The 19,027-nt window shown below is 37.5% G+C and overlaps 1 protein-coding gene across 1 annotated transcript; it reads left to right on the plus strand.

The window, feature by feature from the left end:
• Positions 1–544: 544 nt before the first annotated feature.
• LOC117907053 (lariat debranching enzyme) lies at positions 545–17,709 on the plus strand. The gene is made up of 10 exons (XM_034820410.1): positions 545–692; positions 803–919; positions 1,720–1,877; positions 3,689–3,810; positions 4,350–4,543; positions 7,843–8,025; positions 8,122–8,240; positions 8,359–8,498; positions 9,481–9,600; positions 17,268–17,709. The coding sequence occupies exons 1-10, from the start codon at positions 687–689 to the stop codon at positions 17,354–17,356; spliced, it is 1,248 nt and encodes a 415-aa protein (XP_034676301.1). The 5' UTR covers positions 545–686; the 3' UTR covers positions 17,357–17,709.
• The last annotated feature ends 1,318 nt before the right edge of the window (positions 17,710–19,027 follow it).

Genomic DNA, 19,027 nt, shown 5'->3' on the forward strand with positions numbered 1-19,027 from the left:
GTTTTACTTTATTTCTTATTTTTTATAATAAAACCAAACATAAAAAAAATATATATATTTTTTTTGAATACTCACTAAGAACCAAATATAACAAAAAAGATTTATATTAATTTATTTGTTTTATAATGTATTTTAAGTAGAATATTATTATTTAATATTTTTTTAAAACATTATTATTAATTTTTACAAAAAAAAAAAAGCCTTTGTTAATGATATATATATATTGAAGTAGTACTAGTTTTTTAATAACAAAATAAAATTTATGATTTTATTATCATACTGGAATTCATGTTATACAAAAAAACATTTATTTTTAATTATTTATTGGTTTAAAAATGTTTTTTTAAAATTTTTATTAAGACTTTAATTAAATTTAATTGATATTAATATAAACTAATTTAATAATTTTTTTTATACTATCAAAATAAAAAATATTTTAAAAAATAAGATTTATTTTTTTGACTTAAAAAATTGTTTTTATAGTCTGTTAATAACACTACAGCATCGGGGCTAGCCCAAAGATTAGTGGCAATTGGGACACTGCGCTACATTAATAATAACAAGTCCGTTTCGAGGAGCCCTAGACCGCAGTGGGCCCTCGGTGATCGGAACCATAATCGAGTCCAGTTTTTCTCCTTTCTGCAATCGAAGTTGCTTTGAACCCTCTCAAACCGATCTCCGCCAACATGAGAGTAAGTTTCACGAGCTTCCTCAAATCAGTTTTCCCGGATTTTCCTCTTGCTTATTCAATTGATGCACTTTATTTTAAATACATGTGTTTATGTATGCGTACATGGTGAAGATTGCAGTGGAAGGGTGCATGCACGGTGACCTAGATAATGTGTACTCAACTCTCCGGTATCTGGAGGAGGTTGAGAACACCAAAATCGATCTTCTCATTTGCTGCGGTGACTTTCAGGTACGTATAGCTTCTACTATTGTCTCATATTTGATTCGCTCATTAAGAATTGGATTCCATGTTGCAACTTAGCGAATTCATTTTGAAATTTGAAAGAATAATCGTTCTTTATTCTTCATTTGAACGTGTGAAGAATTTCCTCGATCAATTTCCATGTAAATTATCCTGTGCACATTTATAATTGAAAATAGGGCCATTCCAAAGAATTTTCGCCACAATACAAGTCATGGATATAATTATTGTGTTAATCATTAGGAGTTCCTGAAACTGAGTTTATGAACTCGGTTGTGCTGGTTCCCTTTTTCTTTGGGGGGCGTATTAGTTGTGATGGATGGGTAACTTCAAATGCTATTCAAAATACAAGGAAGCCACTCATTCAATTTCATTTGAATGTCCAAAAAAACACCTGTAAAATTAAGATTGTTTAATTTTCCTATCAGAATAACTGTAATAGCAGCACAGAGACTCAATTTTGGTATTGAAAAATCATTGATGAAAGTTGTTGATTCAACAGCTGCGAAGAGTCATCTTGATAATAGTATATAAATTTTATAGTGGACAAAGTGACTTATTGCTGGCTTTGGGAAGGGTTGTTTTTTGTACATCCTTTTGGACAGACTTTTGTTTCAGCTGAAAGACGGTGAGTGTATCTTTCTTGTACGTCTTGGCCACTATTTTAGCGCCTCTTCGTAATACAAATACTTATCAAAAAAAAAATTGCTGGCTTTGGGTCCCTGACATTGTATTGCCCAAATATATGGTAAAAATTGCATACTGAGTTGATTTCTTGATGGAAACAGGCTGTTAGGAACAAAAAGGATTTGGAGAGTCTAAATGTGCCACCAAAATACAAGAGCATGAACTCTTTCTGGAAGTATTACTCAGGACAAGAAGTTGCCCCATTTCCAACTATATTCATTGGTGGGAATCATGAAGCATCCAATTACCTGTGGGAATTGTGAGTAACTTCATACTTTCATTTTCTTATACTGGGAGAATGGAATAACTTAAATAAAGCATCTAACAGAAATAGGGCGCAACCAAAGTACACAGGAGATTAACCCTTTCTTTTTCTTTTTCCTTGAAACAAATGTTTCCTAGGAGCATGGGTCAATATGGTTTGTTTGTTATAGATTATATCTTGGATGTGTAATTTTCTCTCTTGCCTATACTGCATTTTGGTAAAAATGTTGGTACTTTACATTTGATGGGTGTGGTTCTGGTAAGTAATGACACCATTGAACTGCTGTAGATGACTACCTTTGAACTACGTACTTTATTCTGTGACAGGTGCTTGGAGTTATCATTGTTTTATTTTGATAGGCAAAGATTAAGTAGAGCGTATCGATGGGGCCTGAATATTATTGCTTCAGTGGGTGCCGAATTTTCTGATCTCGTTGTGTTTTAATTAAATTAGATTGCCTTAAATTAACTAAATTGCATGAGATGTTACAAAGCTACAAAAACAAATGAGTATTTTTTTTCAAGGAAGTAGATAGGCCAGATCCGCTAACCCAATTTAGTTGCTCTGCATCCATGGCTATGTTTTGTTATTGATGTTTTAAACCTGCATTAATTGTGCTGTGAAGTAGTGTATACTCATCCTTATTGGCACTCTCTAGCAATTCTACTCTTTGCTAGTTTGTACAAACACTTTCAAAGACATTCCTCTCAATGTTATTCAGCTCAATTGGCATTTGGTGTGTAGATCAAAAGGATTTGGTCAACAATGAGAGGAGCTTAGTTCGGGTTTGATATCTATGTATATTCTTATGTGGTCTACTCCATCCTGTATAGATGCATGGCTATGTTTTGTTATTGATGTTTTAAACCTGCATTAATTGTGCTGTGAAGTAGTGTATACTCATCCTTATTGGCACTCTCTAGCAATTCTACTCTTTGCTAGTTTGTACAAACACTTTCAAAGACATTCCTCTCAATGTTATTCAGCTCAATTGGCATTTGGTGTGTAGATCAAAAGGATTTGGTCAACAATGAGAGGAGCTTAGTTCGGGTTTGATATCTATGTATATTCTTATGTGGTCTACTCCATCCTGTATAGATGTCCTTCTACAATGGAGGAATTCAATTATTTTTCAATTTTTTGTAATTGTGGGGAGGATTCCTCATCCTTCTCATGTATTTTTTTTTTTATCCATACTTAATATACCTCCCTTCATTTTCTCAATCAAAATTCCTTTTTAGGCATTGGTATGCTAAAAAATTCGATTGAATGGATGAGAATGACTTATTATGTTTGAGTTTATCACCAGATATCTTTTTCCTTCTGCATCTTATGTGCTTCAATGCAATGCTTTTTGTTATATTGTTCCTCGCATATGCCCTCCAATTCCTTCTTATGCTCCGTTGTCACATAAGCCTTGCATTAAGTTTTCGGTTTTTTCGTCTAGTCTGTCAAGAAAGAGTGTTTGGGACCACTAATAGAAATTGAGGAGTTGTTGATGAGGAATCCTTTTCCAGTAATAATGAAAAAATATTTTCTTTGCTAGTTTTCTTGGAGCTTTCAATGTTGAAACTTCCACCTAATAATTTAGTCTTTCTTTAATGTTGTATGCTTAAAATATTTTATCCGTTTATTAGACATTGGGGGTTTTCTCTTGTTCTTTATAGATAAAATAGAGTGCATAATATATGTAATGGCTAAGGTATAAAATTTAGGTTTCAAAATGTCTAGTGGTTACTTTGTGATATTTTATTCTAGATGGTTGACGTATGTACATTGTTACAATGTGTTGGCCGCATTTTTAGGTACTATGGAGGATGGGCAGCGCCTAACATATACTTCTTGGGGTTTGCTGGAGTAGTCAAGTTTGGAAATATTCGTATTGGAGGGCTCTCTGGAATTTATAATGAACGTCATTATCATTTAGGTTGGTTAATTATTATTTTCTTGTTAATCAATTCAATCATATATTTACTTTTAAGCTATTAATATGCTCATTTGAGCATCACTATGTGGGTGTAGTGGATTGCATTTTGTATCATCTTTCGGTTATGAGCTTTTTTGTTTCTTTTATAGAAAATTCTAGCACCATCTTATTAATTCAAGAAGAGAACGTATGGTATATATCTATCAAATTACATAGCCTTGTTTGGGAAATTCAAAATTTAAATTGGAAACTAACTCTATCATTGAAAACTAACTCTAACCATCCTTATAAATTAGGAACACTCTTGATAAATAAAAAGTTTGACTTATCATTGTTGTACGATAATTTCCTAAATTAAAGGACAAGATATTCTTCAATAGAAACATTTCATTAGAACAAATCAATAGAAGTTAAAAGGCTGAGTTTTGCTACCTATATAGAGGCTTGCTAATATGCTTACTGTTGAGTTAATTAAACTATATTTGTTTTGTGTGGCAATGATCCTTGGTATCAAATCAAAATAGGTGTTTTATGAGCAGGACACTATGAGCGACCACCTTATAATGAAAGGGATATCCGGTCTGTATATCATGTTCGTGAATATGATGTCCATAAACTTATGCAAGTTGAAGAACCGATTGATATCTTTCTTTCACATGATTGGCCTTGTGGCATCACTGACCATGGGAACTGGAAGGAACTTGTTCGATACAAACCTTTTTTTGAGAAAGAGGTAATTAAAAGTGTATTAAGGCAATGCATTAATTTACAAGTTTACCTAGCATGCTCTTCATGGATCCTACTAAGGCTTTAATATATTCTCTCATTAAGATGAATTTCTATATTGTTTTAGTTCAAATGCTAGTATATTCATTGATGTGTTTATTATAATTATGTAGTTATAAAGTCTTGACAGATTTGATTGATGTTAGATATGGGATTTTGATAGATGATCACATAGAAAAAATATATTAAGAGAAAAGGTCACCTAAAGGGCAACCCAAAACATACGGGGAGTATACAAGAGGCGCTTAAAGGTAAGAACAAAAAGAAGAAGGGATACAAAAAACTCATCAGCCCTCATCTAGAACCCAATCAATCAAAAAAGTTGATTAATATACATGACTTAGACCAAAACCAAAGATTACATGCAAAAAAATATTTCTTCATTTGAATCGAGAGTCCTCATTTTCAAAAGCTATCATGTTTCTTTCCTTTCAGACCGACCAAAATAAACAAAGATGAGTTGTCATCCAAGCCTTTGTACGCTTCTTGCCCACAAAGGATCCATGACAACCTATGAGGGATCTAGCCGAAAGTGGAAGGACCCGCATCACACCAAAAAGCGCAAAAACAAGCTCTCACAAAACCCTAGCCTTGGAATGATGGATAAGAATGTGATTAATCGGCTCTTCTTCAGCACAACAAAGGAAACATCTATTAGCTATGGGTGGTCACCCCCTCCTTTTGAGTTGATCCAAAGTTAGAACCTTCTCCCACGATGCTTCCCAAGCAAAGAAACCCACCTTAGGAACACAAGGGCTGCAAATGATGTTCAATGGAAACGAGACTGCACTTCTAGGTTCAAGAGCACTATTAAGGGATTTAGCAGAAAAATGCATGTCCTTAGTCTCTTTCCAAAGCACCCTATCCTCCAAGTCAATGACTAGCCTCTTTCCTTGTAAAGTCAAAAGGTACCTCTCCACCGCCTCCACCTCCCAATCATTGAAAGGTCTAGAGAACCGGGGATTCCATCCCTCCTCTTCCCCCAAAGAATCCTAATAGTCTGCTACCCATGCATCTTTTGAATCCACTAAAGCATATAAAGAAGGAAAATAATCATAAAGGGTATTGTTCCTGCACCATTTGTCCTTCCAAAATCTCACTCTTGAAATTCCATCATTGTTGCTTTTGTGAACTTGTATGGTTTAACTGTCTTATTAGATTGATTGTCACAACTTCACTAAATTCAGTCTGAGCTTCTTGACATCAATTGGTTCTAGGTAAGCTGATGGATTTGGGAAGAACAAGTGGCATCAATGTCAATGGTGCTGTTGGGGCAGCAATGTAGAGAAATAATTAGGGTATGGGATTGGCAATCCCTATATTACATGGTTTTGGGTATATTGCCCATCTAACTTGTTGATCTCACTTACAATGCTATCTTTCTCTATATTCATTATTCCAAACATGTGATATTGCCCTCTTTCTCTAGTATTAAGTTCACATTGAATAGCTATTCTAGTTTTTTATTTTTTTATTTTTATGATGAGAAACAACAATATGATATATTAAGATAAGTAAAAATAAGTACAAAGAAGGATGAGAGATCCTCCAAAAAGAACATGAAAAGAAAGTAAGAACCTTCAAGTTCAAGAATCTATACAACTATGAGGTTCCACAAGCTATGTCCCATGTGAGAATATACAAAAATAATCTATCCTTACTAAGCCACACTGTTAGAACTACACATTAACATTCAATCCAATTGGATCAAATTAAGGGGAACACCCTTAAAAGTTGTAATGAAAGAGACCTAAAAGGAGGCTAAGAAATGAATTATGTCCCAAAGACCCTCTGAAGTTCTTACCTTGTCCTAAAAAATCCTAGCATTTCTTTCTAGTCACACAACCCACATTAGAGCAAGACAAGTAAACTGCCACAACACCGTGCCTCTATTGGTACTTCCCAATCCTTTATATGAAATAATTATCATGTCACATATACTCTTAGGAGGAACCTAATCCATATGAGCCAAACTAAATAGTATATACCAAAGCCCTAAACTCAATGGACAATGTAAGAAGATATGATTTACTGTTTCACCATTCTCCATACACGACAAACAAGCATCAAGATTGAGAGCTTTGTAGGATCTTCTCAGTTGTAGCATGTCATTGGTGTTTACCTTCTCGAGTGCTATTAACCAAGCAAAGAATTTGACCTTAAATGAAGCTTGTAATTTCCAAACAAAATCAATAGGGAATGATGGAGTTGGATCAATATGGTTGGATGGTACTGAAAAGAACGACTTTAATGTAAATAAACTTGAAGAAGATAGAGACCAAGCTCTCGAATCAAGACCAATTGGAGATAAGTATAAGTGTGAAAGAGACGGCATGAGCTTTTCAAGATATTCTAGTTTGGCTTTTTTGTTGTGCGCCTTTTTGATATGAAGTTGTACTTTACCTATTGTGGCTTGGATCAGAAGGTTGCCTTGAAGAAGAGATTGTTAGGGATTGGGTACACTTCTTTCTTTTCCTTTTGGGCTTTTGCCACTAGAGTCTTTAAGGTTTTGCTCCTTTGAGCTTTCTTTTAGAAGATTGGAACCTTGCTTGTAATTCTAGAAGGATAGTCAGGGAGATACATCCTGTGTGGAAACTGCCTCCTATAGTTTCTGTTATAACTTTGATAAGTGTTCATTGGGGAGCCCAAAATAGCTAGGTATTTGCGGAATACTTGGGATTATGGTGGGATGATATTAAAAGCTTTTTCTGACTGTTGGATAAGGTTTGGTCATCAAGGCAGAGATACTACAACTTTTGGAAGGTGTAGTGCAGGCTACGAGTTTGAGTCGCTCCAATCTTCGTGGTCAAGGGAGATTATGATAGTTCATTTCATGGGGTGGCTAATAAGGAAAGAGGTTTGTGGAAGTATGTTAGGTGGCTTTACCATTTATCAATATTGCTATGGATTTGGAACATTCTTTTCCTTGGGCTTTGTACAGAGCTATCTTATTGCAAATCTTTTAGCAAAGCAAGGAGCCTAGAAGTTGACTACTTTTGTAGGGGATCTGTTACCTCCCAGAGTTATGGGATCTCTTGCAGTCACTATCCATTTTCCTTCTTAGCTGTGCAACTTCTTTGCTTCTCTTTTGGAGTAGTTTAGACCTTTTTTTTTGGGTCCATCTGTGATAAGATTTTGTATATTTCAGATGATATCTTGTCCTTCATTATACTTGCTAATTCATTTCAAGGAATTTGTTTTTTATTATTAAAAATAATAAAAAACAAAAAACATTTGCTATTTCAGATCCAGGAAAGAACTTTGGGAAGCAAGGCTGCTGCAGAACTGCTGGAAAAACTGAAACCTTCCTACTGGTTTTCAGCTCACCTACACTGCAAATTTGCTGCTCTTGTTCAACATGGGGAGGTTGGTCAAGTGACTAAATTTCTTGCACTTGATAAGTGCCTTCCAGGTCGCAAATTTTTGCAGGTAGCCCTTGTTATTTTCATTTATGTTTTAAGGGCTTTTAATGTAGTCATTGCTGGAAATTAAATGCCTCAATTGGTGGTACTGAGCGAGTTTTAGATTGTTGAAATAGAAACAGTGCCAGGACCTTATGAGATTCAGTATGATGAAGAATGGTTGGCAATAACACGGAAGTTCAACTCTATCTTTCCTTTAACCATCCATCGTGCAAATTTGGGGTCTGTGTATCTTCTCTATATGCATTATTTCAGATTATTATTACTCAAATCACATTTTCATTGTGGTCCTGTTTTTATATAAGAGATAGCCTGTTAACTTTTATGCTTTGGAATGTAGGGGTGCACAGGTTGACATGCAAGATTGTCGTGATTGGGTAAGGAGTAGGCTACTAACAAGGGGGGCCAAACCTTTTGAATTTGTTCAAACGGTTCCATGCTATGATCCCTCTCAATCTGCCTCCAATAGTTGCTTTTCTGGTAAGGGTTTTGAGATATCAGATTTCACTTTTAATGTGGTTTGTACCTTGATTTGTCTCCATGAGATTGGGGTTTTTTTTTACCCTCTGAAATAAGAAATTAAATTAGAAGTTCTCTAAGTGAGATCATAAATTTAGGATCCTACAATATGGTCAGTCCCTGACTTGGTGCAAATTAAATTGGCTTCAAACCATTCACAAAAATAAAAAAGTAATCACATCTTTCTTTCTTCTCTAGTTTTTTTTAAAAAAATTGTAATAAATGGAATTCTACGAAGTTGGTCTGACATCCCTTTTCATGAGGTCAGAAATGCAGTCAGTGTATATGAAAAACAAGAAATTCCTATATATTCTGTCCAAATGCCTAAAGATTTCTACTGCAGAAAAGGTCTAGACATAAAAGACTTATGTTTCTTTAGGCATTAGAACTTATCTTTTTAGTATGTGTTTATGTTTTATAATATAGAAATATAATTTCTTGTCCTCAGCAGCTTGATAGATGTGCATTTGTGTGGCCTATTGTTTTTTTTTATACTAAATGGGGATTGGGCTAATGATTACCACTTGATATCATTCATTAGATACCATCCAGGCAAGAAGCCAGTGGTGCACATTATCTGTTGGATAGTAGTTGTGGCTTCCTTCTTAGTTAATATTCTTGAATTGGAGTGCTGACTGATTTAGATTAATTTTCTATTGTTCTTCAGTAGTACCTAAGAAATTTGTGGCCTAAGTCTGAATATGTGATATCAAGTTGGATAAATATCAAAGTTGTGATATCATTCTGCCTTCCACTCTGCCATTCAAAAAGAAAGAAATAAATTTTTCTAGATCTGGTTTTGCAGCATGCATGCTAATTTTTTTAAGGTTCATGGATATTGTTACTTTTTGTTTAATGTACTATTCTCCAACCATGGTTTAAGGAACAAGTGATGTGAAAAATATATATTGATGCTTTGACTATATTTTTTTTTCTTTGGTAGGTTATCATCGGAACCCTCAAACGGAGCTTTTGTTGCAATTTTTAGAACTTCCCTATCTTCTGGATAACACATTAGAATCAAGAGATCCAACCCACAGTCCAATGTCATTGATTTCTAGAGGTATATTTTCTCATTCTTTATCAGTGGTAGTTGAAGTAGGCCAACTGCTTTAATTTTGTCTTTAAGTTTTAATTTTCTTTTCTTTTGGACATTTTATTTTGGTAGGACATTGCTTTTCTTTTTTTCTTTTTTTAATCAGAAACAAGCATTTTCATTCATCACTCAATTGATAAATGCAAGAAGGATAAGCAATCCTTCAAAGATGTACAAAAGATGGTAGAAAGTAACCAAGAAATAGAACCACAAAAATTAGCCCCTCATAAAAAATCCGCACACATATAAGAGGAAAAACAATTGACACTCGGTGGGGAAGGAAATTTCCAATAGAGGAGGCCATATGCTTTGCTCCTTGTTTGGCTAATTGATTTGTGACTTGGTTAGTTGTACAAGGAATCCAAGATAAAGAATAGCCTAATTCATTTGTAGTATCTATGACTTTACGCATCCAGTTGTCAAACTTCCATAAATCCCTTTCCTTATAATTCACCCAGGATATTACAGTGGCAGAATCTCCCTCTACAATTAGATTGGATAGAGATATAACTTTTGCTTGCATCAAACCCTCCAATAACTCCAATATCTCTGTCCTTATGGCTAACTCCATTTCAACATGCTTAGAGGAAGCTCTCAATATTGTACCAGAATGGTCTCTAATCACACCTCCAATACCCATCTATCTAGGGTTATCCATTGAACATCCGTCGGTTTAATTTTACTGAACTTATTGGAGGCTAACCAATCAACCATTGCCTCCTGCTTCGTATTGATTTGAGTAGCAAGCACTCTTCCAATCTAGCATTAATACAATGGAATATCCACAAAAGGCTTGGTGACTAAGGCTCATAGGGAAGAGAAAATGAAAATCGAGTCCCAAATTACATCCACCAATCTTCATTTACCCTAAAAAATCCTTGCATTCCTTTCTAACCAAATAAACTAAGTCAAAGATAAAGGAGCCATCTACCAAAGAATCTTCCCTTTTGGAAGGTTTCCATCAAAGAAATTCTTAATATCTCTGCTATGCCTCTAGGAGGAACCCGATCAAATTTGGCAATGTTGAACAATCTATGCAAAAGTCCAATATAGTGGAATAATGAAAATTGGCAATGGGGGGTCCTTTACTTGGAGCAAGGGCTTGAATAACCTTGCCCAATCGAGGTTAGAAAATTAAACTGTAAAAATGGCTTATAAATTGTATAACTTTTCTAAAAAGTTTATATTTTACCAAGGTCATAGTATCGTGAGATGAGAGGGGGAAAGAGGTGGTTTGCGATTGAGTCAAAGACGTTTGAGGTTTCAGTAGAGGAAGTCAGAGGGAAGATACAAGGCACCATTGTGGAAAGGAGTAGAGGTTTATCCTCCTAGATCAGATTTGGGGTGACAAGTTTGAGAAAGTTTCTGGAAGGTCTTGAAGAATGTTGTAGGGAGGAAAGGAAAGGAAGTTTAGCTAAAGTGTGGGAGGAAGAGGGTAGAAAGTTTAAAGTGGAAAGACGCGAAAATGGGGCGGGGAGATACATTCTCTGTTCTGTTATTGATGTGGAGTCTAAGAGGTTTTGCCAGGAGGTTGGGCTTGTTTTGCTGAGAAACTTCAGGATTTAGGGGTAGTAACGCAAGAGGAAGTAAAGCTGGAAGTAGCCCTACGAGGTGAGTCAAAGTCAAAAGGGGTGATAATAGAAAAAAAAATGAAGAAAGTTGCCATGGAAAGAAAGTGGAGGGTGAGAAGAAGTCTTTTGTGGATGTGACCAAGGAGCCGGTTGGAAGGCAAGGAGATGCTTTATGGCTTCAAGTTGGAGGGAGATGATTGAGGAATAGGGAGGAGGGACTGGGCAGGTGCCTTGTTGGAAGATGGGGTACCGGGTCAGTGGGGGAGTCGGAGTTGCAGTCGGTTAGAAAATGGGGTGAGCACAGTTGGAACATAAGAAAAGGATTGAAAGTGCTGAGTATGGGAGGACTTCTCATGATGCTGGAGTTCGAAGATGAAGAAGAGGCAGAGAGAACACTAAAGAGGGGGACGCGACGATTTAAAGACGAAGTGTTGCATTTAGAGAGATGGAGCGTGGAGGCAGGATGCTTAAAGGTAGGAAGCCAAACAAAAGATGTTTGGGTAAGAGTGGTGGGACTCCCGCTTCATTGCTGGAGTGAAGAAATTTTTAAGAGAATAGGAGACATGGAGGCTTTTGTTGAGGTGGATGGAGAAAAAAGGAACTGCTCTCAGCTCCAGTGGGCCAGAATTTTGGTGAAGAATAGGGGGAATTTTTTTCCAGGAACTTTGCATTTAGCGGTGATGATTACTGCTATGCATTACAACTGTGGTGGGAGAGGCTGCCATGGTTATCTAAGGTGGTGTCGATGATGAAGAAGAAGAGGGATGAGAAGGAGAAGGCAAGAAAGGGAAGTGGGCTCACGCGCGGAGAGTAGCAGTAGCAAAGGAAAGGAAATTTGGCATGTTGCAGAGGTTGTGGGGGCAGATTTAGTCAGAAAAGTTAGGGGAGAAGAAAAGCTTGATGGAGACGGGACGTCTGGTACAGCTAAAGCTTTTTCAGCTTTGGGGAAGAAGAATGGTGGTAAATGGAGAAGAGAGATGGGCTTAAGTGAAGGGGTTAATAGGCCTTATCAGTGTAAGCCCACTCTTAAAGTCTCTCAAATCCATCTAAATTGGGCTTTAAGAGAGAGGGAGAAGCTAAGTGGGCCGCGGGACTGCTGGGAAAAGGGGCAGTCCAGCGGAGGGTCGGAGCGGGCCTACAGTGATGGCCATTCAAGCCCTCCATGTTTTGGGCCAGGTGGGGTGGAAGGCAGGCCCAGTTTGGGTTTTTTAGAGGGTCGGCCCATTGAAGCTTTGTGGGCTTGCCCTTTTTTTAGGCCCACAAAGGAAAGACATTTAAAAGAAGCTAGGGCTTCTTTAGGTCGGTCGCACTCAGTGAACTGGTTCGAAGAACAACTCTTGCCTGGCAAGATGTTTGTAGCAGCGGAGAGAAGTGAGAATGGAAGGGTTTCTTTTGCAGACGAGTGGCTGATGGAGGAAAATGCCAGGTATTCCACTCTTAAGCCTTCTGCAGTTTACTTTTGGGAGGGAAGGGTCTCTTCTTCATCTACTTTCTCGGGGGGGGGAGTTGTGATTGTGATGGAGGAGAGGTGTGGTATTGACGTCGTGGTGAAGGGACGTTAAACTTTACTCCGTTGAGAGTGTGTCCGGCGGAAAAAAGGGACGATCAGATGGGAGAGGGTATTTATTTTTTGTTGGAAGAGGGAAAGGACGACAGGGCTGAGAAAGAATATGATGACGAGGAGTCTTGGAGGTATAGTTTCCTAGCAAGATTTTGTCAGTGCTTGGGAATGCCTGCGGAGGGCTTTGAAAGAGAGATCTTGAAACTCCTCAATAGAATAAGGGAAAGAAGGGATTGTTCTGAGAGGGTCACTGGAAAAAAGAGGAAAAGTCAGAGACTTTCGAAATTTGATCGGGAGTTAAAGAAACTTGAGTGGTCGGTGAATTATGGTGGAATAGAAGGGGATCGGGGCCATCAAGAGGCTGTTAGATGAAGTTAAGAATTCTATCTTGGAATGTAAGAGGGTTAAACGATAAGGAAAAAAGAAAATTAATAAAGGGTGTGATTAAATCACAGAAGGTTGACTTAGTGTGTCTCCAGGAAACAAAAATCCAAGAGATGTTGAATGGTTTGGTCAAAAGCCTCGGGGTTGGAAGATGCTTGGAGTGGGAGGTTTTAAATTCCAAGGGGGCGGCTAGGGGGTTTTGGTGTTTTGGGATAACAGGGTGTTGCAATTAGAGGAGATGGAGGTGGGCAAATTTACTGTTTCTTGCCGATTTAAGAACTGTGAGGATGGTTTCTATTGGTGTTTCTCAGGAGTTTATGGGCCCACAGTGAAAGTCGAGAGAGAAGAATTTTAGGGTGAGCTAGGGGCAATTAGAGAGTTATGGAATGAACCATGGTGCATAGCAGGAGATTTCAACATGATTAGATTCCCCTCTGAGAGGAGCAGAGGAGGCCGATTGTCCTAGGCGATGAGGAGATTTTCAGAGGTGATCGAGGAGTTAGATTTAAGGGACTTGCCTCTTCAAGGGGGGGTGTTCACGTGGTGTGGAGGTCTCAATAATCGATCAAAGTCAAGAATTGATCAATTCCTTATTTATGAGGAGTGGGAAGCTCATTTCCAGGGGGCGGTCCAAACTGTTCTGGCTAGGCCGGTTTTTTATCATGCCCCGATTCTTCTGGATGAGGGAGGAATGAGGAGAGGACCCATACCTTTTAGATTTGAGAATATGGGGCTGAAAAGTGAGGGCTTTAAAGAAGTGCTAAGACAGTGGTGGGAGGGGATTCAAGTGAGCGGATCGGCTAGTTTCATCTTGACTGAAAAATTGAAGGCTTTAAAACCGTTGTTAAGAAACTGGAATAAAGAGGTTTTTGGTCAGATTGATTGCGAGAAGCAGAAAACGTGGATTTTAATAGATTACTGGGATAAGGAAGAGAGGGGTCGTTCTCTGTCAATGGAAGAAGAAGAGGCTAGGAGGAGGCAAGAGAGTTATATAAGAAGTGAGCCTTATTGGAAGAAGTGTCATGGAGGCAAAAGTCTAGGGAAATCTGGCTGAAAGAGGGGGACAAAAACACCAAGTTTTTTCATAAAATGGCAAATGCTCACAGTAGGAGGAATCAACTGAATAGAATAAAGGTGAATGAGAGGTGTTTAACTGAGGAAAGTGAAATCAAAGAGGAGGTTGGTAGAAATTTTCAAGAGCTATTGATAGATCCTGGTGACTGGAAGCGTAGTATAGATGGGTTAATTTTTGAAAGGTTGGAAGTGAGGGATGTGGAGAGGCTGGAGAAGCCCTTTTCAGAGGAGGAGGTTTTTGAAACGTTGGCAGACTATTGCGGAGAAAAAGCACCAGGGTCGGATGACTTCTCAATGGCCTTTTGGCAGTTTTCGTGGGATTTTGTGAAGGAGGAAGTTATGAATTTGTTCAAACAGTTTCATGAGACGGGGAAATTTGTCAAAAGCCTGAATGCAACCTTCTTAGTTTTGATTACTAAGAAAGGGGGGGTTGAGGACTTGAAGGACTTTAGGCCAATAAGTTTGGTGGGAGGGCTTTACAAATGGTTAGCTAAGGTGTTGGCTAACAAGTTAAAAGGAGTGTTAGCCAAAGTGATATCTTTGTCTCAAAATGCTTTTGTGGAGGGGCGGCAGATTATGGACGCAGTTCTGATCGCAAATGAGGCAATAGACTCCATTCTGAAAAGTAATAGAGGGGCAATTTTGTACAAATTAGATATCGAGAAAGCCTATGACCATGTGGATTGGTCATTTATGTTGGCGGTATTAGGGAAAATGGGATTTGGAGGAAGGTGGTGTAGTTGGATAAAGTGGTGTTTATCCACTGTCAGTTTTTCAGTCTTGGTGAATGGTAGTCCAACGGGTTTTTTCCAGGGCTCAAAGGGCATAAGGCAAAGAGACCCCTCTCGCCTTATTTATTCGTAATAGTGATGGAGGCTTTTAGCTGTTTGATGAAAAGAGCAGTTGCTGCAGGTTTTTTGACGCCTTGTATGGTTCGAGGAAGAAGGGGTGAAGGGGTTCAGATTACACATTTATTGTTTGTTGATGACACGTTGGTGTTTTGTGAAGCTAAAGAGGATCAGTTGACACACTTGTACTGGCTGTTAATGTGGTTTGAGGCTTTGTCAGGGTTAAAAGTGAATATGGAAAAAAGTGAATTGATCCCAGTTGGCAGAGTTGAAAATGTGGGAGAGTTGGCGGATGAATTTGGATATAAAGTGGGAATTTTGCCCTCCACCTACCTAGGAATGCCTTTGGGTGCCCCTTTCGAATCTATTGGTGTATGGGATGGAATAGAGGAAAGATTCAGAAAGAGATTGGCTATGTGGAAGCGACAATACATCTCAAAAGGAGGAATGATTACTTTAATTCGGAGTACTCTGTCCAACCTACCAATCTATTTTATGTCAATCTTCCATTTACCTAGGGCGGTTAGGATGAGGTTGGAAAAGATACAAAGGGATTTTCTGTGGGAAGGTGGCTCTCTTGAGCAAAAACATCACTTAGTTAGGTGGCCGATTGTGTGTGGACAAAAGTAAAGGAGGTTTGGGGGTTAAGAGCCTTGGTTTGTTCAATAAGGCTCTCTTTGGGCAAATGGGCATGGCGCTTTGCAAACGAAAAAAAGGCCCTTTGGAATCAGGTGATCAGAAGGAAGTACGGGGAGGAAATTGGAGGATGGAGATCTTGTGAGATTAGGGAGGCATATGGAGTTGGTTTGTGGAAAGCTATAAATAAGGTGGGACAACTTGTAATCCCTTTTTTTGGTTTTGAGGTGGGGGATGGTAAGAATGTGAGGTTTTGGAAAGATAAGTGGTGTGGTTCCAGCCCTTTAAGCGAGACTTTCCCTTCACTTTTTGCCTTAGCAACGTTAAAAGAGGCTTGGGTAAATGAAGTTTGGACAACCTAGGGGGATAGGAGGGGAAGTTGGACTCCTACTTTCAATAGGCCGTTTAATGATTGGGAGATGGAAGAAGTGGGAAGATTACTTTGTTATTTGGAAGGGAAGAGGGTGAGGGTGGATAAGGAGGACAGAGTGAGATGGGTGAAATCAAAGGATGGGGTTTTTTCGGTAAAGTCCTTGTATAAGGCACCGCAGCCGGTATCTTTTTCTTTGTTCCCTTCAAAGATTATTTGGAGGTCATGTGCTCAGCCCAAGATTAGCTTCTTTGCGTGGGAGGCTTCGTGGGGTAGAGTTTTGACATTGGATCGTTTGCAAAAGAGGGGTTGGGTTTTGGCAAATAGGTGTTTTCTTTGCCAAAAGTGTGGGGAGTCGATTGACCACCTGCTCCTTTATTGTGAAAGAACAAGGGAGGTGTGGACTTTGCTCCTCTCTTTTTTTGGAGTTTCTTGGGTATTTCCACGTTTGGTTAAGGAAACTCTCATAGGTTGGAGAGGCTCCTTTGTGGGCAAAAAGAGGAAGGTGGCGTGGCTTTTGGGGCCGTTATGCTTGTTTTGGGTTATTTGGAAGGCTAGGAATTCAATTGCTTTTGAGGACGGTGTGCTGTCCATCCAAAAGCTGAAAATTTCTTTTGTGATTTACTTTGGTCGGAAACCAAATTGTGGATAAAAAATGGTCCTTCGACCTTAATAGATTTTATTGAATGGGTGTGTATGCGTTAAGGGAGAGGGTTTTTTGTGCTGTCTCAGTGGCTTGGGTTCTTTTGTAAGGGGGTGAGTTGTTTCTACACTGTATCTATTTGAGTCACTTCTTTAGCGCCTCCTTTTGCAATACACATATTACTTACGGATCAAAAAAAAAAAAAAATTGTAGAACTTTTCTGCAAAAATGTTGTATGAATATGCCTATAAATAAAGGAATTTATGTCTACATATAAAAATATTTGGAAAACTAGATTAAAGTTAATTTTATACCTATGCTCTTGATAAATTAAATTTATCTCTAAAAGAGTTCTCTCTCTCTCTCTCTCAGCCCTGTATTATGCTGTAACTTGTGTGATCGTTATCATAAATTAAATTCTATTCTTGTGAATAAGCCTGAAAATTTCATTTTATTTTATTCTTTTTAAACAATATTTTAGAATGTTTCTATAGGATGAAGTATTGTTTATATAATTTATGGTCCTTAATTGGTTAAAATGAAGCAGAGGATTACAACGAAGATATTCCCATTGATGACATGGATGAAATGGAAGAGCTTGCAGAAATTAATGATGGAGAAACCAAGAATGAGTAGTTGTGAAGTTGCAGCTGGTAGTATGTTACATCATTATCCATCAACTTTGCTAAAGATTTTATTTTATGTTACATGGATAAAAACCTGGAGATCATGACTGCAAACTTGGTAGGCAGAAATTATTGCTTTTATTCAATATTTAGAGGATTTACACTCTGGGTTAACTAGTTGAGTCACTGTATGTAGATTTGAACCATTAGGCTGGGTCCTTTGGAGTTGTTAACAATCTTAATTTAAAACTAATTTTGTAAGAATGGGCAAAATACACGGTACATGCTCCATGAGGATGAGAATTCTTGTTAGATTTCTTGGGCATATATATTAAGCAACTCTAGTGTACAGTCTTCCTATCATGCATTGATTTGGAGCTTTATGTTAACTTAGTGTCTGTTTGGATATATTTCCATGTTTTCTATTTTTAAAAACAGAAAATAGTAATAACTTCTATATAAAATACAAAAACTTTTAAAGGTTTATATTAAACAGGTAGTGATTTTTAAAAATAGTTTAAAAAAATGGAGGTGTTAAAAAATTTTTACTACCTCAAATTTTTAAATTTTTGGAAGTAATTTTTAAGGATACAAGGTAAGCCTACTTCCTATTTTTAAAAACAAAAAATAAGAATTGTATCCAAATGAGACATTAATTATTCCTTCATTTAATTTTATCCTTATCTTGGCAAAAATCTTCTCATAGACATGCTTGGTTCAGTTGCAATGAAATGATTGCTGTTGTGAAAGGATTTTCTTTAACTTTTGATAAGTCATGTTCGTACATAATCATTCAATTGATAAGCTACTCTGATCATGTATCTAACAGCCAGCATGCCATTACAGGATGCCTATTTCTTCCAGGGAATAGGTAAGGTTTGTCCATTCCCTTGGGCCTTAGTTGGTCATGATTCCTGTTCTAAGGAGGTCATCACAGGTCTCTTTCAGTTCTGCAAACTAGGTGTTTGTGCATGTTGTATGCATGCAGGCATCCAAATGTTACTGCATGGCTTGTTTTGGCTCAATTGTTTGAGCTCACAGTACACATAATTCTAGAACTAAGAATGCTCTCACATATCAGTGGATTTCCTATCCTTGTGAAGAAAATATGTTTTAAGCCCTATGATGTTGAGGGCTAAGAAGTTTGAAATAGAATACCAGGACCAGTTTTGAGAAAATACAAGCACCTTATGAAGAAGATAAGTTCTTAATGAAACAAATATGTTAATCCTTGTGTGATGAAATGTTTTTCCTCATTTGTTATACCTAGTTAATGCTAATGAAGTACTACTTGGCCCTAGACTTGAACTTGTGACTTGCATTCTCATGAAAGTATTACTTTGGTTATCAAATAACTATAGTAGATAGCCTGAAAGAGTACTTTGGTCTTCGTGCATAATATGGGTTAATTAACAATTTATGTTAGTTTTAGTATGCTTTTCATTGTTGCTCGAGCAAATGCCTGAATTTACTTAAGCCTTTGTAAATCCCCTGTAAAATGAAAAACAAGTTTTGATACTGGCAATATATTGACCAGTTATGAACTATTAATTTATTCAGACGTAGGGATTTCCGTGTTTAGTGTTGATTCCTGTAGGTTACTCAAAAGAAAGAAAAGGTGATCTTTTTATATGTATGTGGGGTTTCCACCTTTGGAAGTACCCACGATACCTAATATCAT

Source organism: Vitis riparia, chromosome 18 (genome assembly GCF_004353265.1).
Source record: "Vitis riparia cultivar Riparia Gloire de Montpellier isolate 1030 chromosome 18, EGFV_Vit.rip_1.0, whole genome shotgun sequence".
In the NCBI taxonomy this organism is placed as follows: domain Eukaryota; kingdom Viridiplantae; phylum Streptophyta; class Magnoliopsida; order Vitales; family Vitaceae; genus Vitis; species Vitis riparia.